General features: G+C 36.2%; 1 protein-coding gene across 1 annotated transcript in view; it reads right to left on the bottom strand.

The window, feature by feature from the left end:
- COL19A1 (collagen type XIX alpha 1 chain) overlaps window positions 1–16974 on the bottom strand; it is a 331895-nt gene that overhangs the window by 289238 nt on the left and 25683 nt on the right. The window contains exons 3-4 of the mRNA XM_054569553.1: window positions 10713–10787; window positions 9112–9211 (exon numbers count right to left, since the gene is read on the bottom strand). Of these exons, the coding sequence (XP_054425528.1) occupies window positions 9112–9211; window positions 10713–10787 (175 nt within the window). The remainder of the gene's footprint in view (window positions 1–9111; window positions 9212–10712; window positions 10788–16974) is intronic.

The following is a 16974-nucleotide window of genomic DNA, read 5'->3' as shown; positions in this document are numbered from 1 at the left end:
GGAAGGATTAAGTATATATTTGTAGACTAGAGCCAGGATACTATGGAGAGAGGCACTGAAAACAGGAGAGCAAAGGAGACCATGCGTAAATCAATGTCTTAGAAAGCTGGCTAGAAGTAGATGAAGAGCACAAGAGTTAACCTTTGAAAACAGGAAAGCTGCCTCTGAGAGAGGACAGCTGAAGAGGAGAAATTCTGTGGTAGAAAGCAGAAGCCGAGATGGTTTAAATAAGAGGAATAGCTTGGTTAGAAAACATCTGGTCAATTCAGTCTCCTGTTTCACCAATCAGATGTTAATTCTGCAAGGCATTATCTCATGTATTCATATTATTTAAAATTTTTACCGAACCTGTGATTGCTTTCAGCTTACATAGACAGAGCCATGGAGAGTGGAATTATTAAAGTAAATTATTTGGATCCCAGACGGCAGAGGAATAAATGGAAGCTACACTAACCTCCTTGCAGGACCAATCTGGAATTACAACTAAATTGTAGAGAAAGCATCCAGAATAACCAACTGAACACTAGCTGGAGAGAAGCCTGGTAACCATGGACAGAAAGAAGAAATCACTTCACCAAAGTACAGAGGAGGCATGAGAGGGCCGGCTGGGCTCCCACGGTCAGCAGCTGAAGATCCAGAGGGATATTTCAGGAGCTGGGGGGTTCCTGTGAGAAGTGTGAAATCTAAACCCCAAGCTGCACTCCTCAGCCTTCAGCAACAAAGTTGGAAAGGAACCCAGATAACATCCAGCTGAGAAAAGCAGCAGGATTTCTGCCTATCAAGGAGAGATGTTTGGAGATGCAGAGAGCTTCTTAAAGAGCCAATGCACAAAATGTCATTTGCAGTCAGTTATGCTGGGCTCCGGCAGAGGGAGGACAGAGTGGACTAGAGACATGTAAGAAGAGTCTGGGATTGCTGGCCCTGGGGAGAGAACTGAAGGAACACCTGCCAGGATCCCTGTGCTGAGTCATTCCCCGTAAGGCAGAGGCCATCCTTCTCAGGCAGGGCAGTCCCCTCCATGTGGTGTCAGCCTGAGAGAAAGCAATAGCCCTGCCTGCAGGGATTACTCTGCCCCACCCTGTAGAGTTTAGCCAGGCCTCTGATCACAACTGATTAGTTTAACAGCTGATCAATTTAATGGCTGATTAGTTTAGTAACTAAGGCAGAAAATACAAAGCAGCAGCCAAAATGGGAAGGCAAAGGAGCAGACCCCAAATGAAAGAGCAAGAGGATTCTCCAGAAGGAGAACTAGATGAAATGGAGGCAAGCAACTTATCAGATACAGAATTTAGACTAATGTTTATAAAGATACCCAAAACCATGAAAAAAGACACAGAAACCATAAAAAATGACCAATCAGAATAAAAAATGCAATATCTGAAATAAATAATACACTGGAAGGAATAAACAGTAGGTGAGATGAAGCAGAGGATTAAGTCATTGATTTGGAAGACAAGCTATAAAGAAACACCCAGGCGGAGCAGCAAAAGAAAAAATAAAAAAGAGAGAGAGAGAGAAGTGCCTAAGAAACATTTTGGACAACATGAAGCAGAACAACATCTGCATCATGGGAATACTAGGAGGAGATGAGAGAGAACAAGGGATTGAGAACCTACTTGAAGAAATAATGACTGAAAACTTCCCTAAAATGGTAAAAGAAAAAGCCACACAAGTCCTGTAAGCCCAGAGAGCCCCAAACAAGTTGTACCCAAAGAAGCCTCCACTGAGACACATCATCAATAAAATGACAAGGCTTAAAGACAAGGAGAGAATCCTAAAAGCCTCCAGAGAAAAGCAGGTAAATACCTACATGGGAGCACCAATTAGAATGCCCCCTGGGTATTCATCAGAAACATTTCATCCTAGAAGAGACTGACATGAAAAATTCAAGATGAAGAAAAGCAAGGACCTACGACCAAGGCTACTTTACCCAGCAAGGCTATCATTTAAAATTGAAGGAGAAATAAGAAGCTTCCCAGAGAGGAAAAAGCTAAAGGAGTTTGTTAATACCAAACCAGTACTGCAACAAATGTTAAAGGGCTTGCTTGAAGAGGAAGAAAAAGAAAAAGAGAAAGAGAAAGAAAAAAAAAACAGTAGAGGAAAACAGTCTAAAAATAAAATGGCACTACATATATATCTATCTAACTATAATCACCTTAAATGTAAATGGCTTAAGTGCTCCAACCAAAAGACATGCGTAGCTGAATGGATAAGAAAACAAGACTTACAGATATGCTTCCTCCAAGAGACCCCTCTCAGATCAAAAGATACTCACAGAATAAAAGTAAAGATGGAAAAAAATATTTCATGCAAATGGAAAGGAAAGCTGAAGTAACAGTGCTTATACCTGACAAGATAGACTTTAAAACCAAGGCTATATAAGAGACAAAGAAAGACACTTATTGATAAAGGGAACAATCCAACAAGAGGATATAACTCTAGTAAACATTTATACACCCACCATAGGAGCACCCAAATATGTACAGCAAATCTTGATGGACATAAAGGGAGAAATCAACAGAAATACAGTCATAGTCGGGGACTTTAACAAAACATTGATTTCAATGGATAGATATTCCAGGCAGAAAAATCAACAAGGAGACAGTGGCCTTAAACAACACACTAGATCAAATGGATTTAATTGATATATCAGAGCATTTCATCCCAAAAGAGCAGAATATACATACTTTTCAAATGCACATGGAACGTTTTATAGGATAGACAACATGTGAGGGCACAAAACAAGTCTCAATAAATTTAAGATTGAAACCACATCAAGAATCTTCTCTGACCTCAGTGCTGACATTAGAAATCAATCACAAGAAGAACACTGAAAACACACAGACATGGAGGCTGAATAGCATGTTATGAAACAATGAAGGGGTCACCAAAATATCAGGAAAGAAAACAAAAAAACCTTAAAATAAATGAAAATGAGGCCTAATAATCCAAAATCTGTGTGACACTGGGAAAGCAGTCATAAGAGGGAAATTCATAGCATTACAGGCTTATCTCAAAAAATAAGAAAAAGCTGAAATAAACAATCTAACTTTATACTTAAAGGAACTTGAAAAAGAACAACAAACAAAGCCAAAAGCGAGTAGAAGGAAGGAGATAATAAAGATCAGAGCGGAAATAATAAAGATCAGAGCAGAAATAAATGAAATAGAGTCTAAAAGTACAATACAAAAGATCAGTGAATCCAAGAGCTGGTTCTTTGAAAGATAAACAAGATTGAAAAACCTTTACCCGGACTCATCAAGAAAAAAAGAAAAATGAAACATTGGTTAGAAAACTGACCCTTAAGAGGGAAGAAATGATTACCATGGCCTTGTAATATAGTTTGATGTCAGGTATTGTGATCCCTCCTACTTTGTTCTTTCTCAAAACTGCTGCAGTTATTTGGGGTCATTTATGGTTCCACATAAATTTTTTGAAATGTTTGTTCCATATCTGTGAAATATGTCATTTGTATTTTAATACGGATTGCCTTGAATCTATAAATTGCTTTGGCCATCATGAACAAATCAACAAACAAGTGCTGGTGAGGTTGTAGAGAAAAGAGAACCCTAGTGCACTGTTGGTGGGAATGCAGTCTGGTGCAACCACTGTGGAAAACAGCCTAGAATTTCCTCAAAAAACTAAAAATGAAACTGCCATTTGACTCAACAATTTCACTGCTGGGATTATACCCTAAAAATCTTTAAACACCAATTCAAAATAACCTATGCACCCCAATGTTCATAGCAGCACAATTTACAAGAGTCAAGTGCTGGAAGCAACCTGAGTGCCCATCAATAAATGAGAGGATCAAAAAACTATGGTACATTTATACAATGGAATACTACACAGCAGAAAGAAAGAAAGAGCCACTACCCTTCATGACAGCATGGAGGGATCTGGAGAGCATTATGCTAAGTGAAATAAGCCAGGTGGTGAAAAACAAATACCATATAATCTCACCTGTAAGTGGAATCTAATTAACAAAACAAAGAAGCAAGCAAAATGTAACCATAAACATTGAAATAAAGAACAAACTGACAGTAACCAAAGGAGAGGAGAGAGGGTGATAATGTGGGAAAGAAGGGGAGGGGTCGTCAAGCAACATGTATAAAGGACACGTGGACAAAGCCAAAGTGGGGTAGGATTGAGGGTGAGAAGTGGGGATGAACAGGGAGGGGGGGAGTGGTAGAGGGAAATCAGAGAGAACTGTATGTGAACAACAATGAAAAAAAAGAGGGAAGAAATGAAATTTAAAAATCAGCCTGTGCGTAATGCTTAAGAAAGTTTAGTGTTTATGAGAGAAAGGGTGGGACTGAGTCCCATAGCCCACGCCCGAATGATACAGAGCAATACCTTTCAGTTTCTTGGTTAGTTTCTTGTTCAGGGAAGAGATAAGTATAGCTTTTCCTTGCATTGTGTATCTCTCCAGCGGGGTCCAGAAAGACAAGACTAGACACACATTCTTTCAACGACGTAATCCAAGTGCCTAGTAAAGTGCCCCGTCCATAGTTATGTTCAATAAATGACTGCTGAATAAAAGGGTGAGCTCTAGACTAGACTGCATTATTTCAGTGACTTATTGAATGCGACCTCTTACTCACCCTTTAGCAGAAGAGAAACATTTCGGGAACCTCGAATACGTACATAGTGTGCTACAGATTTTACTTGTAATTTAGATGTTTTTAGTTTTAAAAACAATATTTTTGTAAAAACTTAATAAATTTATAATGTCTAATGCTACTGAAGATATTGGGTAATATGTGGAATAGATGGATAAAACAATAATAAAACATAATAAGAAGCTTATATCAATAGCTTAAAAGTGAACTGGGAATTTCACTTTGAAAAAATAAATCTATGGAAATAATCAGAGGAACAACTTTCCTGTCCGTTGAAGTGTTATTCATAATAACACTGTGGAGGCAGAGTGTAAAGTTCCGTGCGAGGAGACGTGCCCATGGGGCGAATCACTCAACAGGAGCAGACAAGGCAGGGATCATGCTGCGGTAAACGTGGCCGTTTCCCCAACACTCAGGAGTTTCCAGGGGAACTGGTAAGGTCCAGAGAAACTCCCCCCAAAACACTCTACATCTTCTAAATATATAATTTAGGGTTTCCCAGTTGCTGAGGATTATGTTTATAAAAGCTTAAAGTGCAAATGAGACTATCTTTTACCAGCATTTTTTTCCATGTAAAGCTGTAAAATTAGATAGCCTCTGCTTCCAGAAAGCAACCTTGAATTTAATAAAAGACAGAGAGAGAAGTTTCCTCTTCACTGGAGATTTGTTTGTAGCAGAAGCTAAAGGAGGCCGTATCTATCAATTATGCCACTGCATCTAGCTCATAACATCTTACTAAAGTTAATTGGTGTTGATTATTTTTTCATACCTAGCCTCATTTTTCCACATTCTTAGGAACTGCTTCAGCTGCAAAAGCACCAGATCACAGGAATCATCCTAAATCAGAGATGCTACAGGCTTCACACATATATGAACATTCCCTTCTCCCCTCTCTTTGATAATGGGTCATAGCACTCTCACCTGCTGAACCCAAAATGGGCTGAGAATCTTTCTCAACTGTAAGATAGCACCTGCCTTTTCCCATGCTAATTCTGCAAAGCAGCTTATTTACAAATATATAAATAGTTGCAAGTTTACTCCAGTCTCTGAAAAATCAGAATGGCTCCCTGGTTGGTATGGCTCAGTGGACTGAGTGCTGGTCCCCAGTTTGGTTACCCCAAAAGGTTACCCCTTTGATTCCCTGTCAGGGCACATGCCTGGGTTGTGGACCAGGTCTCCAGTTTGGGGCACGTGAGATGCAGTGATGTTTCTCCTCTTTCTTTTCCCAAAATGAAAATCACCTTTGAAAGTGATGAGATTTCAGGCCATCAGTGAGATTCAGGAAAATATGGGACAACTGATGGCGACTGAGAGAGTCGTGTGAAGTCCCAAGGTGCCTACTTTGAAAGGAACTGGGTGTCATTGTCCTATATACAATGTGTCTTGTATCTCCTTCAATACATGCCTCTGTTTTTCATGTTACATGGCTGGATGCCTTCTGGACAGACTCTATTTATCTAACTATCTCTCTCTCTCTCTCTATCTTTCTATATGACATGTACATGAGATACAGATTGGCTTCACTGCATATGAATACCCAATCATGAAACTGCCTTGCCCTGAGGGTTTAATGCCTGTAGGTGAAGCCACCTAAAAGCCACCTGCAAGAGCACAGGTCCGTACAGTTTTATCTGCTGAAGTACCCCATCTGACAGTCACCCATTATATCACCAATATCAAATGACTCTCTTCCTTTACACTCTTCTTTTTTACCAATTAATAAGCTGTTTACTTCTAAGGAACCATATCATTAAACTAAAAGTATCTAAAAACAGTTTCACAGTTTCACAAAACAGAAGGCCTAAAAGAAACTTTCTCAAGAAAAAGTTAGAAATAAGGTCTATGTGGAGCATGTGAGAATAGGCAATAAGATGATTAATGCTATTTCCCTTTGAGAAATTAAATGCTGAGATTCTCAACAACCCCATCTGGTAACTTAAATATTAGGCTACCCAACAGGAAGTGAAAATGTTCATATATGTTTTCACATAAAAGCAGCTGTGTTGCCTTTTAAACCAAACAGAATTTGATGCTTTTTTCATTGCAGTTTATTCATACACTAAAATGTTCATCTTGGATTCAAATGTAAATATCATGACCATATATGCTATATTTGCCTTCCTGATGACTCAAGCTTTCTGAGTTACTATTTATCCATCCTCCAGTAACATATAGCCAACCATATGAGGAATTCTTATTACCCTGAATAACTGGGACAAATTGTCAGTGTTTCAATGGAAAATGATTCTTTTTTTAAATCCCAGGTTTACCAGCAGAAAAAGAATAATAAAGATAACAAAGGAAATCTTTGGTAAAACCATTTTGAAATGAAATGAATATCAAGATCAGGAGACTTCCAGCCAAGATGGACACGTAGGTAGACACCTTTGCCTCCTCACACAACCAAAAGGACAACAACAAATTTAAAAACAAAAAATAACCAGAACCGCCAGAAAACTGAACTGTATGGAAGCCCGATGACTAAGGAGCTAAAGAAGAAACATTCATCCAGACTGGTATAAGTCTTATTTCTTGCTTTTCTTTTTCAAAGCTAGGGGTAGGGATGGGCAGCCTAGGGCAGAGGACACAGAGCAAGGCTGCAGCTAGAGGACCGGGCAGGCAAGTGGTGACTGGCAGACCGGGCAGTCCCACATTTGCGTGCTGGTAACCCCAGAGGAATAGCTGGGGAGTGAGACAAACCACACAATCCAGGGTTCCAGTGCAAGATAAGAAAGCCTCAAAGCCTCTGGCTGTAAAAATCTGTGGGGGTTGCAGAGGCAGGAGAAACTCCCAGCGTCACAAGAGAGTTCGTTGGAGAGGCCCACAGGGTCCTAGACTGTACATAGACCATCCCCCTACCAGTGAATCAGCACCATCAGGGCCCAAATTGCTTGTGGGTAGCAGAGGAAGTGACTGAAAGCTGGGGAGAGCAGAGCAAGTGGTATTGTTCCCCCTCAGATCCCTCCTCCACACATGGCGTCACAACAGAGTGACCTGGGTTGCCCCACCCTGGAAAATACCTAAGGCTCTGCCCCTTCAAACATAACAGGCATGCTGAGACAAAGAAATATGGCTTAAATGAAAGAACAGATCAAAGCTCCAAAAATAGAACTAAGCAATGAACAAATAGCCAAACTATCAGGTGCACAGTTAAAGGCACTGGTAATCTGGATGCTCACTGAATTGGTTGAGTTTGGTTGCAAAATGGAGGGAAAAGTGAAGGCTACACAAAGTGAAATAAAGAAAAATATACAGGGAACCAAGAATGAAGGGAAGGAAACCAGGACTCAAATCAACGATTTGGAGGAGAAGGAAGAGATAAACATTCAACCAGAACAGAATGAAGAAACAAGAATTCAAAAAAATGAGGAGAGGCTTAGGAACCTCTGCAACAACTTTAAACATTCCAAAATCTGAATCATAGGGGCACCAGAAGGAAAAGAGGAAGAGCAGGGAATTGAAAACTTATTTAAAAAAATAATGAAGGAGAACTTCCCCAATCTGGCCAAGGAAATAGACTTCCGGGAGATCCAGGAAGCTCAGAGAGTCCCATAGAAGCTGGACCCAAGGAAGCACACACCCAGGCACATCATAATTACATTACCCAAGACTAAAGATATGGAGAGAATCTTAAAAGCACCAAGAGAAAAGGAGACAGCTACCTACAAAGGAGTTCCCATAAGACTATCAGCTGATTTCTCAAAAGAAACCTTGCAGGCAGGAAGGGGCTGGGAAGAAGTATTCAAAGTCATGAAAGGCAAGGACTTACATCCGAGATGACTCTATCCAGCAAAGCTATCATTTAGAATGGAAGGGCAGATAAAGTGCTTCCCAAATAAGGTAAAGTTGAAGGAGTTCATCATCAGTAAGTCCTTTTTTTTAATGAAATGTTACAGGGTCTTATCTAAGAAAAAGATCAAAAACTATGAACAGAAAAATGACAACAAACTCACAACTATCAACAACTGAATGTAAAAATCAAAAACAAACTAAGCAAACAACTTGAACAAGAACAGGCTCATAGAAATGGAGATCAGAGGGGAGAGGAAGAGGGAAGAATGGGGGAAAAGGTAGAGTGAATCAACAGCATAAATAATAGGTACAAAATAGGCAGGGGGAGGTTAAGAATAGTATAGGAAATGGAGAAGCCAAAAAACTTGTATGTATGACCCATGGACATGAACTAAGGGGAAGGGGGTTGGGGAATGCTGGGGAGACAGATGGTGCATAGTGGAGGGGAATAAAAGAGAAAGAGAAAACAAAGATTATGCCTCTGTCTGTACATGTAACTGTTATTTACACCATAGAGCAATATCAGATTGCAAAGATTATTAAAAACAACAAATTTATAAACAGAGAATTTACCACAGCATTCAAGTGAGTATGACAGTACAGAGATGTTTTATTTTTTTAATAAATTACTTGCAATCTCCTTAGAAAATAGCTTGTGTGGTATTATTACAATATAAAGAAAAATTATTTTACTTACATGGTATCTCTAATAAGAAGTGCACTTCCCAATTTGAAACAGGTTCTATCACCTTCACAAAATGCATGTCGCAAAGAAAAACTCTCCCCTAAATCAAAACCTGAAAAATGTGACAACAATTTAATCTAGCAGTTTTATTAAATTTACTAAATTTACAAAGATATTAAAGAATTTTTCAAGGAAAGAAATTCTTAGAACCAGCCATAACCCAGTAAAGAATTGTGAAGTTGTGTTTTTTTTGTTTGTTTCCTTTTTTGTGTGAAGTATAAAGAACATAATTCTGGAACATCAAAATGTTTCCCTTAGACTACTCCCAGCAGATGGCAGCTCAAATTGCTGAATATTATAATTATAACTGTATTTAAGTTATGGATATAGAGAATATGTTTCACTTGTTCATTCAGCATGTAAATAAAAGTGATCCTATCAATTTATCATAACTGCAGTTCACCTATTTCCGATGATTGTTCTTTTCACATATCATTCATGATGTACATTTGTGTACACTGAGAAGTATAGCAGTCTATGTAAACGTATTCCTCCATGCTGGGCTCCGTATGATTATATTTGCCCTTGTTAATGAGGATTTTCTGTTCAGTGGCTTCAATCTATTTCTTTTTGTACATTACTTTTGAAAATATACTTCAATTTTGAATCGTATAGTACCGTTGTAAGTCCCACTTTAATTTTTGGAGTTGATTTGTAGTTACATGTAGTTTAACTTTCAGGAAACTTCTACTATTGTGTTGAATAACCTTGTTAGTCAGGTCATAGCACAGGCTGATGAAGTCAACATGATTTCATTGCAAAGTCTATTAGAATCAGCAAGTTTTTGCTTTGTTAAATACAACTATTTAATGAACACAATTATACATAAATTTTGAAAATGCCATCTAATTTATAAACATCAGTAAAATGGTTTTGGTAAAACTCTCATGCCAGATGCTGTTTACAACAATGAACATGCCAATAAAACATTTGTTCATTCAAAAAAATAAAAAGAATTTTTGTTGTCCTATCTATACACTGAGTTATTTCAAGTAAAGTCCTACTAGTAGTTTAGGATCAGCAAAATTTCTTGATTTCATTTTTCTCCCCTTAGGATGTAGAAGGATGAAATATGTTTCAAAAGATTTAAATTTTTTTTTTTACCTAGGGAATTAGCCTAAGAAAATAATCAGAGTAGTTCATTGTAGCAGCTCTGATGGCTAAAGAGAAAAATTTAGTTAAATAAAAAATATTACGTCCATTCAACTGAAATGTAAGCAGACTTAAAAAAAATAATGCTTGAGAAAAAAATTTGTTGATGTGGGGAAATGTAGTAAGATCTTCTTTCTCATAAATTTTCTTTTTTCAAAATTTCTATAATGTATACAACTTCTATAATTTTAAATAACCTTTTTTCTACAAGAGGTTGTCTTCAAACAATATACAACTCTGTTTTCAGCATATTTTCTACATCATCCATATTCTTTGCTTTTAATCTTTTATATTGATATCATTATCTTAAATTACAATGTCATGGAATTACCCACAGTATATTACATGTTTGGTGTTAATTTTACACAAAATGTTCCTCTGTAAAGGATTATAATGCTTACCTGAAACTTCAAGTTTATCTCCGTTGTCTTGTGTAAACTGATGTCCCTCTGTTCTCAGGACAGCACACTGTTTTTCTATTTAAAAAAAAAAAGAATTGAGGATTTGTTACATTCTGTATCAATTTTTTCAAATAACTTTGAAGCACACAATATGATTAGAACCTGAAAAACAGAAATAAATTAAATCACTTTATTAAATTTCTATAAAATGAGGATAAGAAAATTACCTGCGTAATAGTGTGTTTGTGAAGATTACATATAGTTATTTATGCAAGTGAAGTGCTCAGAAAAGTACCTGGTATTCAGTAAATGTTTGTTAGTGTTAGCTATTATTACTATATTATTATTATTATTATAACATTCCAACTATTGCTATATACTTAACATTAGAAAATTAGTTAGCTTTAGCATCATTAAATTTTCATATTCAAAGTATATTCCAATATTAAAACAAGTGAACTACTATTATATTTCAACATAACTTTAATGCAGATTTTGGTATCAGGTGACATTAAACTTTAAAACTGAAGGGGACTGAATTGAACTGATTGCATCTCCTCCACCAAATTGATATGTTGAGGCTTTAATCCATAATGTGATGGTATTTGGAGGTGGGGCCTCTGGAGGTAAATAGTTTTGGATGAGGTCACAGGGGTGGGACCCCCACAATAGGATTGGTGTCCTTATTTATAAGGGGATGGACAGTCAGCAGCTCTTTCTCTCTGTCATGTGAGGAAACCAGAAAGAGGGTCCTCACCAGAACTCTGCCACACTAGCACCCTGATCTTGAACTTCCCAGCTTCCTGAACTCTGTGAAATAAATGTTTGATGTTGATGCCACCACCTAGTACCAATAAAGTATTCCTGAACTAAGGCAGCAACACAGATAGATGTTATTAAAATAAAATTAAAAAGCAAAAAAGTGAAGGCCTCTGCTATACAAAAGTGGCCTATAATGAAAAAAAAAGAAAAGAAAATCATTAAGGAAGTTTAGTCACATAATTATATTCAAAGAAATAAAAACTATAGTTTGTCTCCATTCAAAGCCAATTTGTATACTCAATACTACTGCAACACACTCCTACAGTAATGTACATGCACAGACTAATTTTTTATTACCTGGGTATGTTTAAATCTAAGTCAGGCTAGATTCTGGGAATATAATAGTCAATTCATAATTCAGAAAAAATTGCAGCCAACTTTTAGAACATGCCAAGGTAACTGCACAATTGGAGAGATCTTCTTAAACTAAATTCAGTAAGTATTTTGGCATCATGCAATCACAATCTTAATTCTTCACAGCTAAAATTCGTGTTTGAGTTTAATGACCTAAAAGTTCTTAATACAGAGAGGAGATAAAGCCACTTAAACCAAACTGATCTCCTGCTCTGTGGAATATAGAAACTCCTGACTCACCAGTTCAAGTGTGGAGCTCCTGAGCCCTGTCTTTAACAAATACATCACAGAGTTCAGGGGCGCTGACAGGGCATCATCTTAATATATTTAATCAGGAGAATAAATCAGATTCTAAATAGTGCTACCACTTATTCATAAGCCTCAATACACATAAATGAAATTATAGCACAGAATAATTTTGAAGATTGCTGAGCTACTTCGGAAATTCCTACTTCAGAGATATAAACAGAACTGCAGGTCCTGTACAACAGTGTGATTGGACATTTTGTAAACATTACCAATTTTTAAATATGAATTTATAGTCATTTTTACAAAAAGCAAGCATCTCATCAAGATCTCTACACCAAAAACTAGAGAATGTTGCTGCCAGACATTAAATTTCTAAATAATTGAAGAGATTAACCATGTATTTAGATTAGAAGATTCAGTATTGTTAAGATGTCAGTTGTCAACTTATTTCCATATTCAATGCAATACCAATTAAAATCCCAACAGGGTATGTGTGTGAGTGTGTGTATATGTGCGCATGTGTACATGTGCATGTGTGTGAACTGACAAGCTGATTATCAAACTAACAAAGAAACTAAAATAGCTAAGGCAAAATCCAAGAACAAGCTAGAAAACTTACACAGATATCAGGAATTTTTATTTACATTGTGTTTTTGGTACCCATATAGGTAAATAGATCAATGAAACAAAGAGTCTAAAAAGAGACCCATGCAATATTTATTTACCATAAAAGATCCTAATTTCCTAATATACAGTAGGAAAAGGATCATGTTTTCAATAAATGGTTCTGGTTCAACTGGATCTCCATATAGAAAACACTGAACCTTGACCATTGCTTCACACCATTGTTCACACATGAACAGAAATTAATTAGAGATGAACTTAGACCTAAATTTGAAAGGTAAAACAATAAAGGACTAAGGAAAATATAAAATATTCATGAACTTGAGGTAGAAAAGTTTTCTTAAAAGGGACACAGAAAGCACTAACTATAAAAGATTCATAAATTGGACTTCATTAAAGTTAAAATCTTTATTAATCAAAAGACAACATTAAAAGAGCAAAATGGCAAGCTACAACCAGGAACCACAGACTCTTGCAACACCCATCCAATAAAGTATATCCAGAGTATACAAAGAACTCCCACAGATCAATAAGAAAAAAGACTGAAGCCCTATTTTGAAAATGCACAAAAAAACACCCCAAAACAACAGTTCAACACTTCGAAAAACAGAATATCCAAACTGTCGAACATGTTAAAGGGAGCTCAACATTATTAGTAATCAGGGAAATGCAAAATAAAACCACAATGAGATATAACTAAATAGCTAAAAGTTAAAGAACTGACAGCACTAAGTGTTGAGGAAGAGGTGAATAAAGGGAACTCTCCTACATTGCTTGTGGGAGTGGAAATAGGACAACCACTTTAGAAAACTGTTTGGCAGCATTTACTAAAGCTAAATATACCTGAACTCTATGACCTAGAAACTCAATGACCCAAGAGAAATGAGCACCCAAAAAAATGAGTGTAAATGGCCCTTTTAAAAGAGAATATTCACTGCAGCATTACGCATAATAGCCTAAAACTGGAAACAACCTAAACATTCACTGACAATAGATAAATAAATAAATAAATTTATATACAGTGAAAAGCTGCATAGCAATAAAAAAAAAAAGAAATGAACTACTGATACATGCAACAACCTGGAAGAATCTCAAAGACATAATATTAAGTGGAAAAAATACCATTCCAAAAAAGACCACTTATTATAAAATTTTATTTTTATGGAGTTCAAGAGATTGTACAATTTTTCTATATCAGTGTACTGGTACCTTAGTGGGGTGTCGAGTGGGAGCCAATGCAGGAAAATTTGGGGTTCTGTAAATGTTCTATATTTTTACCTGAGTGGCAGCTACACAGATGTATAAATACATGCATAAAGATTCATTCTACATGAAAGATATGTTGATCTTAGTGTATGCAATGCCTCAACACAATGGGGAAAACAGAATGTCTGTGAGAAAATACTTTAAACTAAAGGTGATTCTTGCAAACCAAAACAAAAAACAAAATTCAGATGAAATTTTTATAATGAATGACTGGGTGACTATAAAGTAAGATTAACTTTAAATTTTTCAGAACAAGGGAAGCCCCAATATATGACTGGCAAAACAAATCTCAAGACAGTGAAAATGGACTTCCTACTATGACTCTTTGATAATGAAGGGAAGGTAAACTGGCCTACTGCCAAATTGGAAACAGTATATGTCTTATTTAAATTCTTCCAGAGACTTAATGAATATATGATGTCAAAGTAATAAACCTGTCACTTTGAAATGAATGGAATTCAACGTTTCCATCAATACTTATGAGAGTATTTCGCCACTGAAATTATTAGTTTATGAAAATCAAACACAGCTTTATATCTTTAGAATGTGGTTTACTGTAAAATGCTAAACAAAATAAATGAAAACTAAATATTAAATATTTGGGGGTAAGATTCAAGGCATAACAATCTGAGTGCATGTGTTTTGGGGATCAATTTCATAAAAATGGCAAGGTAGTGGAAGTGCCTATTACAAGTTGAAAGTGTTAAGTATTGACACATTCATTTTAATATAAAATAAAACCCACTTTTTGAGTAAATGTGCATGGGCCTCGAAGAACCACCAATGAGACCATTGTCCAAACATCCTGTCATGTAGAAAGGAAAATCAACACAGCTGAGTCATTTCAAAGCCTCTGGACTGTTTCAAAAGTAATTTCTAAAACTGCACCCTAAAAATGATGTATTACCTTATTCAACAGACCTTTTGAAAGGAAATGCAAATGTTTTTAATAAATTCATGCTAAAATGTTGTTAGTGATTGTCAGACCCACTTTCTTCCTACCTGTGTGTGCTTGAGCATCCCGAGAAGTTTACAGGGTTGGAAGGATACGAAAAGGGGCAAAGGAAACACAAAGGAAGGCAGCTAAATCTGATTTGAGTAGATTATCTAGATTGTATTTAGACTACTGACAAACATATACATATTTTTAAAAGGTTTTTACCCTTTTCTCCCTCCGAAAATCAGAATCCTGAGGACCTAAGAACAAATCATTAAAGAGAAGTTATGTGACTTTTCCCCAGATCACACAGCCAGCCACTCAGAGGCCGAGTTGAAATAAAACTCAAGTTTCCTATAGTCCAACTTTTTTTTCTTGGTATGGAACAGTGCACATCAAAGCCACATTCTAAACAAAATGATAAGAGTACCTATAAAACTCTCTTCATTCTTTAGAAGAAATGCATTTTGTTCCCAATCTCAGTTTGAAACGTGCTTTTTTTAAAAAAAAAAATCACTTTTCCCCTTAATCTCTAAATCCTTCTACTATGTTCTTACCAGCTGGCTTGGCCTTCTATTGTATTGCTAAGCATTATAGTACTGAGATTGGATCACATGTCTTTGCAACATATTTTTCTTATTGTTGTCTTGGTAGTTTTTTATACTCAAATCGGTTTTTAGTTTAATAGAGTATTTACTGAAGGTATGTTGAATTCCTTTTTTTTCTTTGCCTCTCAGAAAGCTAAAAAGTTCAAACCAGTTAAAATCCATTCTTTAATTTTTCATTTTTTTTTCAATTGATTTAATACATAAAAGATCTGTGAGTGTTGCTGATCCTCAACTGAAAACTGACCAGTCACTTCCGCTGGACACAGGGACCAGCTTAAGAATAGCTGGGATGGGGGTGGGCGGGAGCATTATAAAGAGGAAAATTAAATAAGAAGGATCATTAAAAATAGATGTAAACATGTTCTATTATATTCTTTATAGTTTGTTGAGGGTTCTTAGTATTACTCAAGTTACCCGTACACCACTTTACTGACTACAGGGAAATAAAATATATAGTTTGTCTAGAGGAGATACAATGTATCTTTTAATTTTGCTAAAGTATATGTATTTCCACACATTTGTACCTAAATATCTATGTATTATGAATAATATAGAATAACAGCACTTAATTAACTGGCAATTAAGACTTATTCAAAGATCTTTTGGGAAGATTTCTTACTGAAAGATATAAATTCAGAAATCTCCTCCCTTCATATCATGTAATATTGCCAAATATAGCAAGTAAAAATACAGGACACCTAATTAAATTTGAAGATCAAATAAATTACAAAAATATTTTTAGTGTAAGTATATCCTACAGAATATTTTGAATATAAATTATGCTGAAAAAAAATCATTATTTATCTGATCTTCAAATTTAACTGGGTGTCCTGTATTTTATATTGCAACCCTACTTGCACGCTCATACTCTGTGAGCCAGAAATGATGGGGGTATGTATCAAGGAGGTGACAGAGAAGATCGAAATGGGAAGGAATTGAGATACAAGAATCAATAGGATATGATCAAATATGGATTGACTGTAGGGAAGAGGGAGAACTGGCTTGCTTCACTCGCTAAAAGCTTAGTTTTCTGAAAGGAGTCTACTGGACCAACAGATTTGGTTAGGAGTAATCTGTGGTAAGACAAAGGAGAAGTTAGAAATGTTAATTTTGAGGTGCCATTAAAAAAGTCAAATGAAGTTATTGAGCAAGCTGTTATAAAAATGTGGATGGAACTCAGAAGAGTGGTCCAGGCTGTGAAGTAAATTTGGGAGTGATTAACATATAAATCACCTTTAAGACCACAAGGATGTGAGAGGAGAAGAGGGGAACCACTATCACCAGAGAAACTGCAACATTTCTCTTGTCAATTCTCCCTGCTTTGTTTTTCCTATTTCTTCATATCCTCCAGAATATAAATAATATACTATGGAATTATTATTGCCTGTTAAATTAAAATCTG

Source organism: Pteronotus mesoamericanus, unplaced genomic scaffold, assembly GCF_021234165.1.
Source record: "Pteronotus mesoamericanus isolate MK-2021 breed Mesoamerican mustached bat unplaced genomic scaffold, CSHL_Meso_final contig_20, whole genome shotgun sequence".
NCBI classification, from domain to species: Eukaryota; Metazoa; Chordata; class Mammalia; order Chiroptera; family Mormoopidae; genus Pteronotus; species Pteronotus mesoamericanus.
The sequence above is the reverse complement of the archived record's forward strand: the minus strand, read 5'-3'. Positions and strand labels throughout refer to the sequence as shown.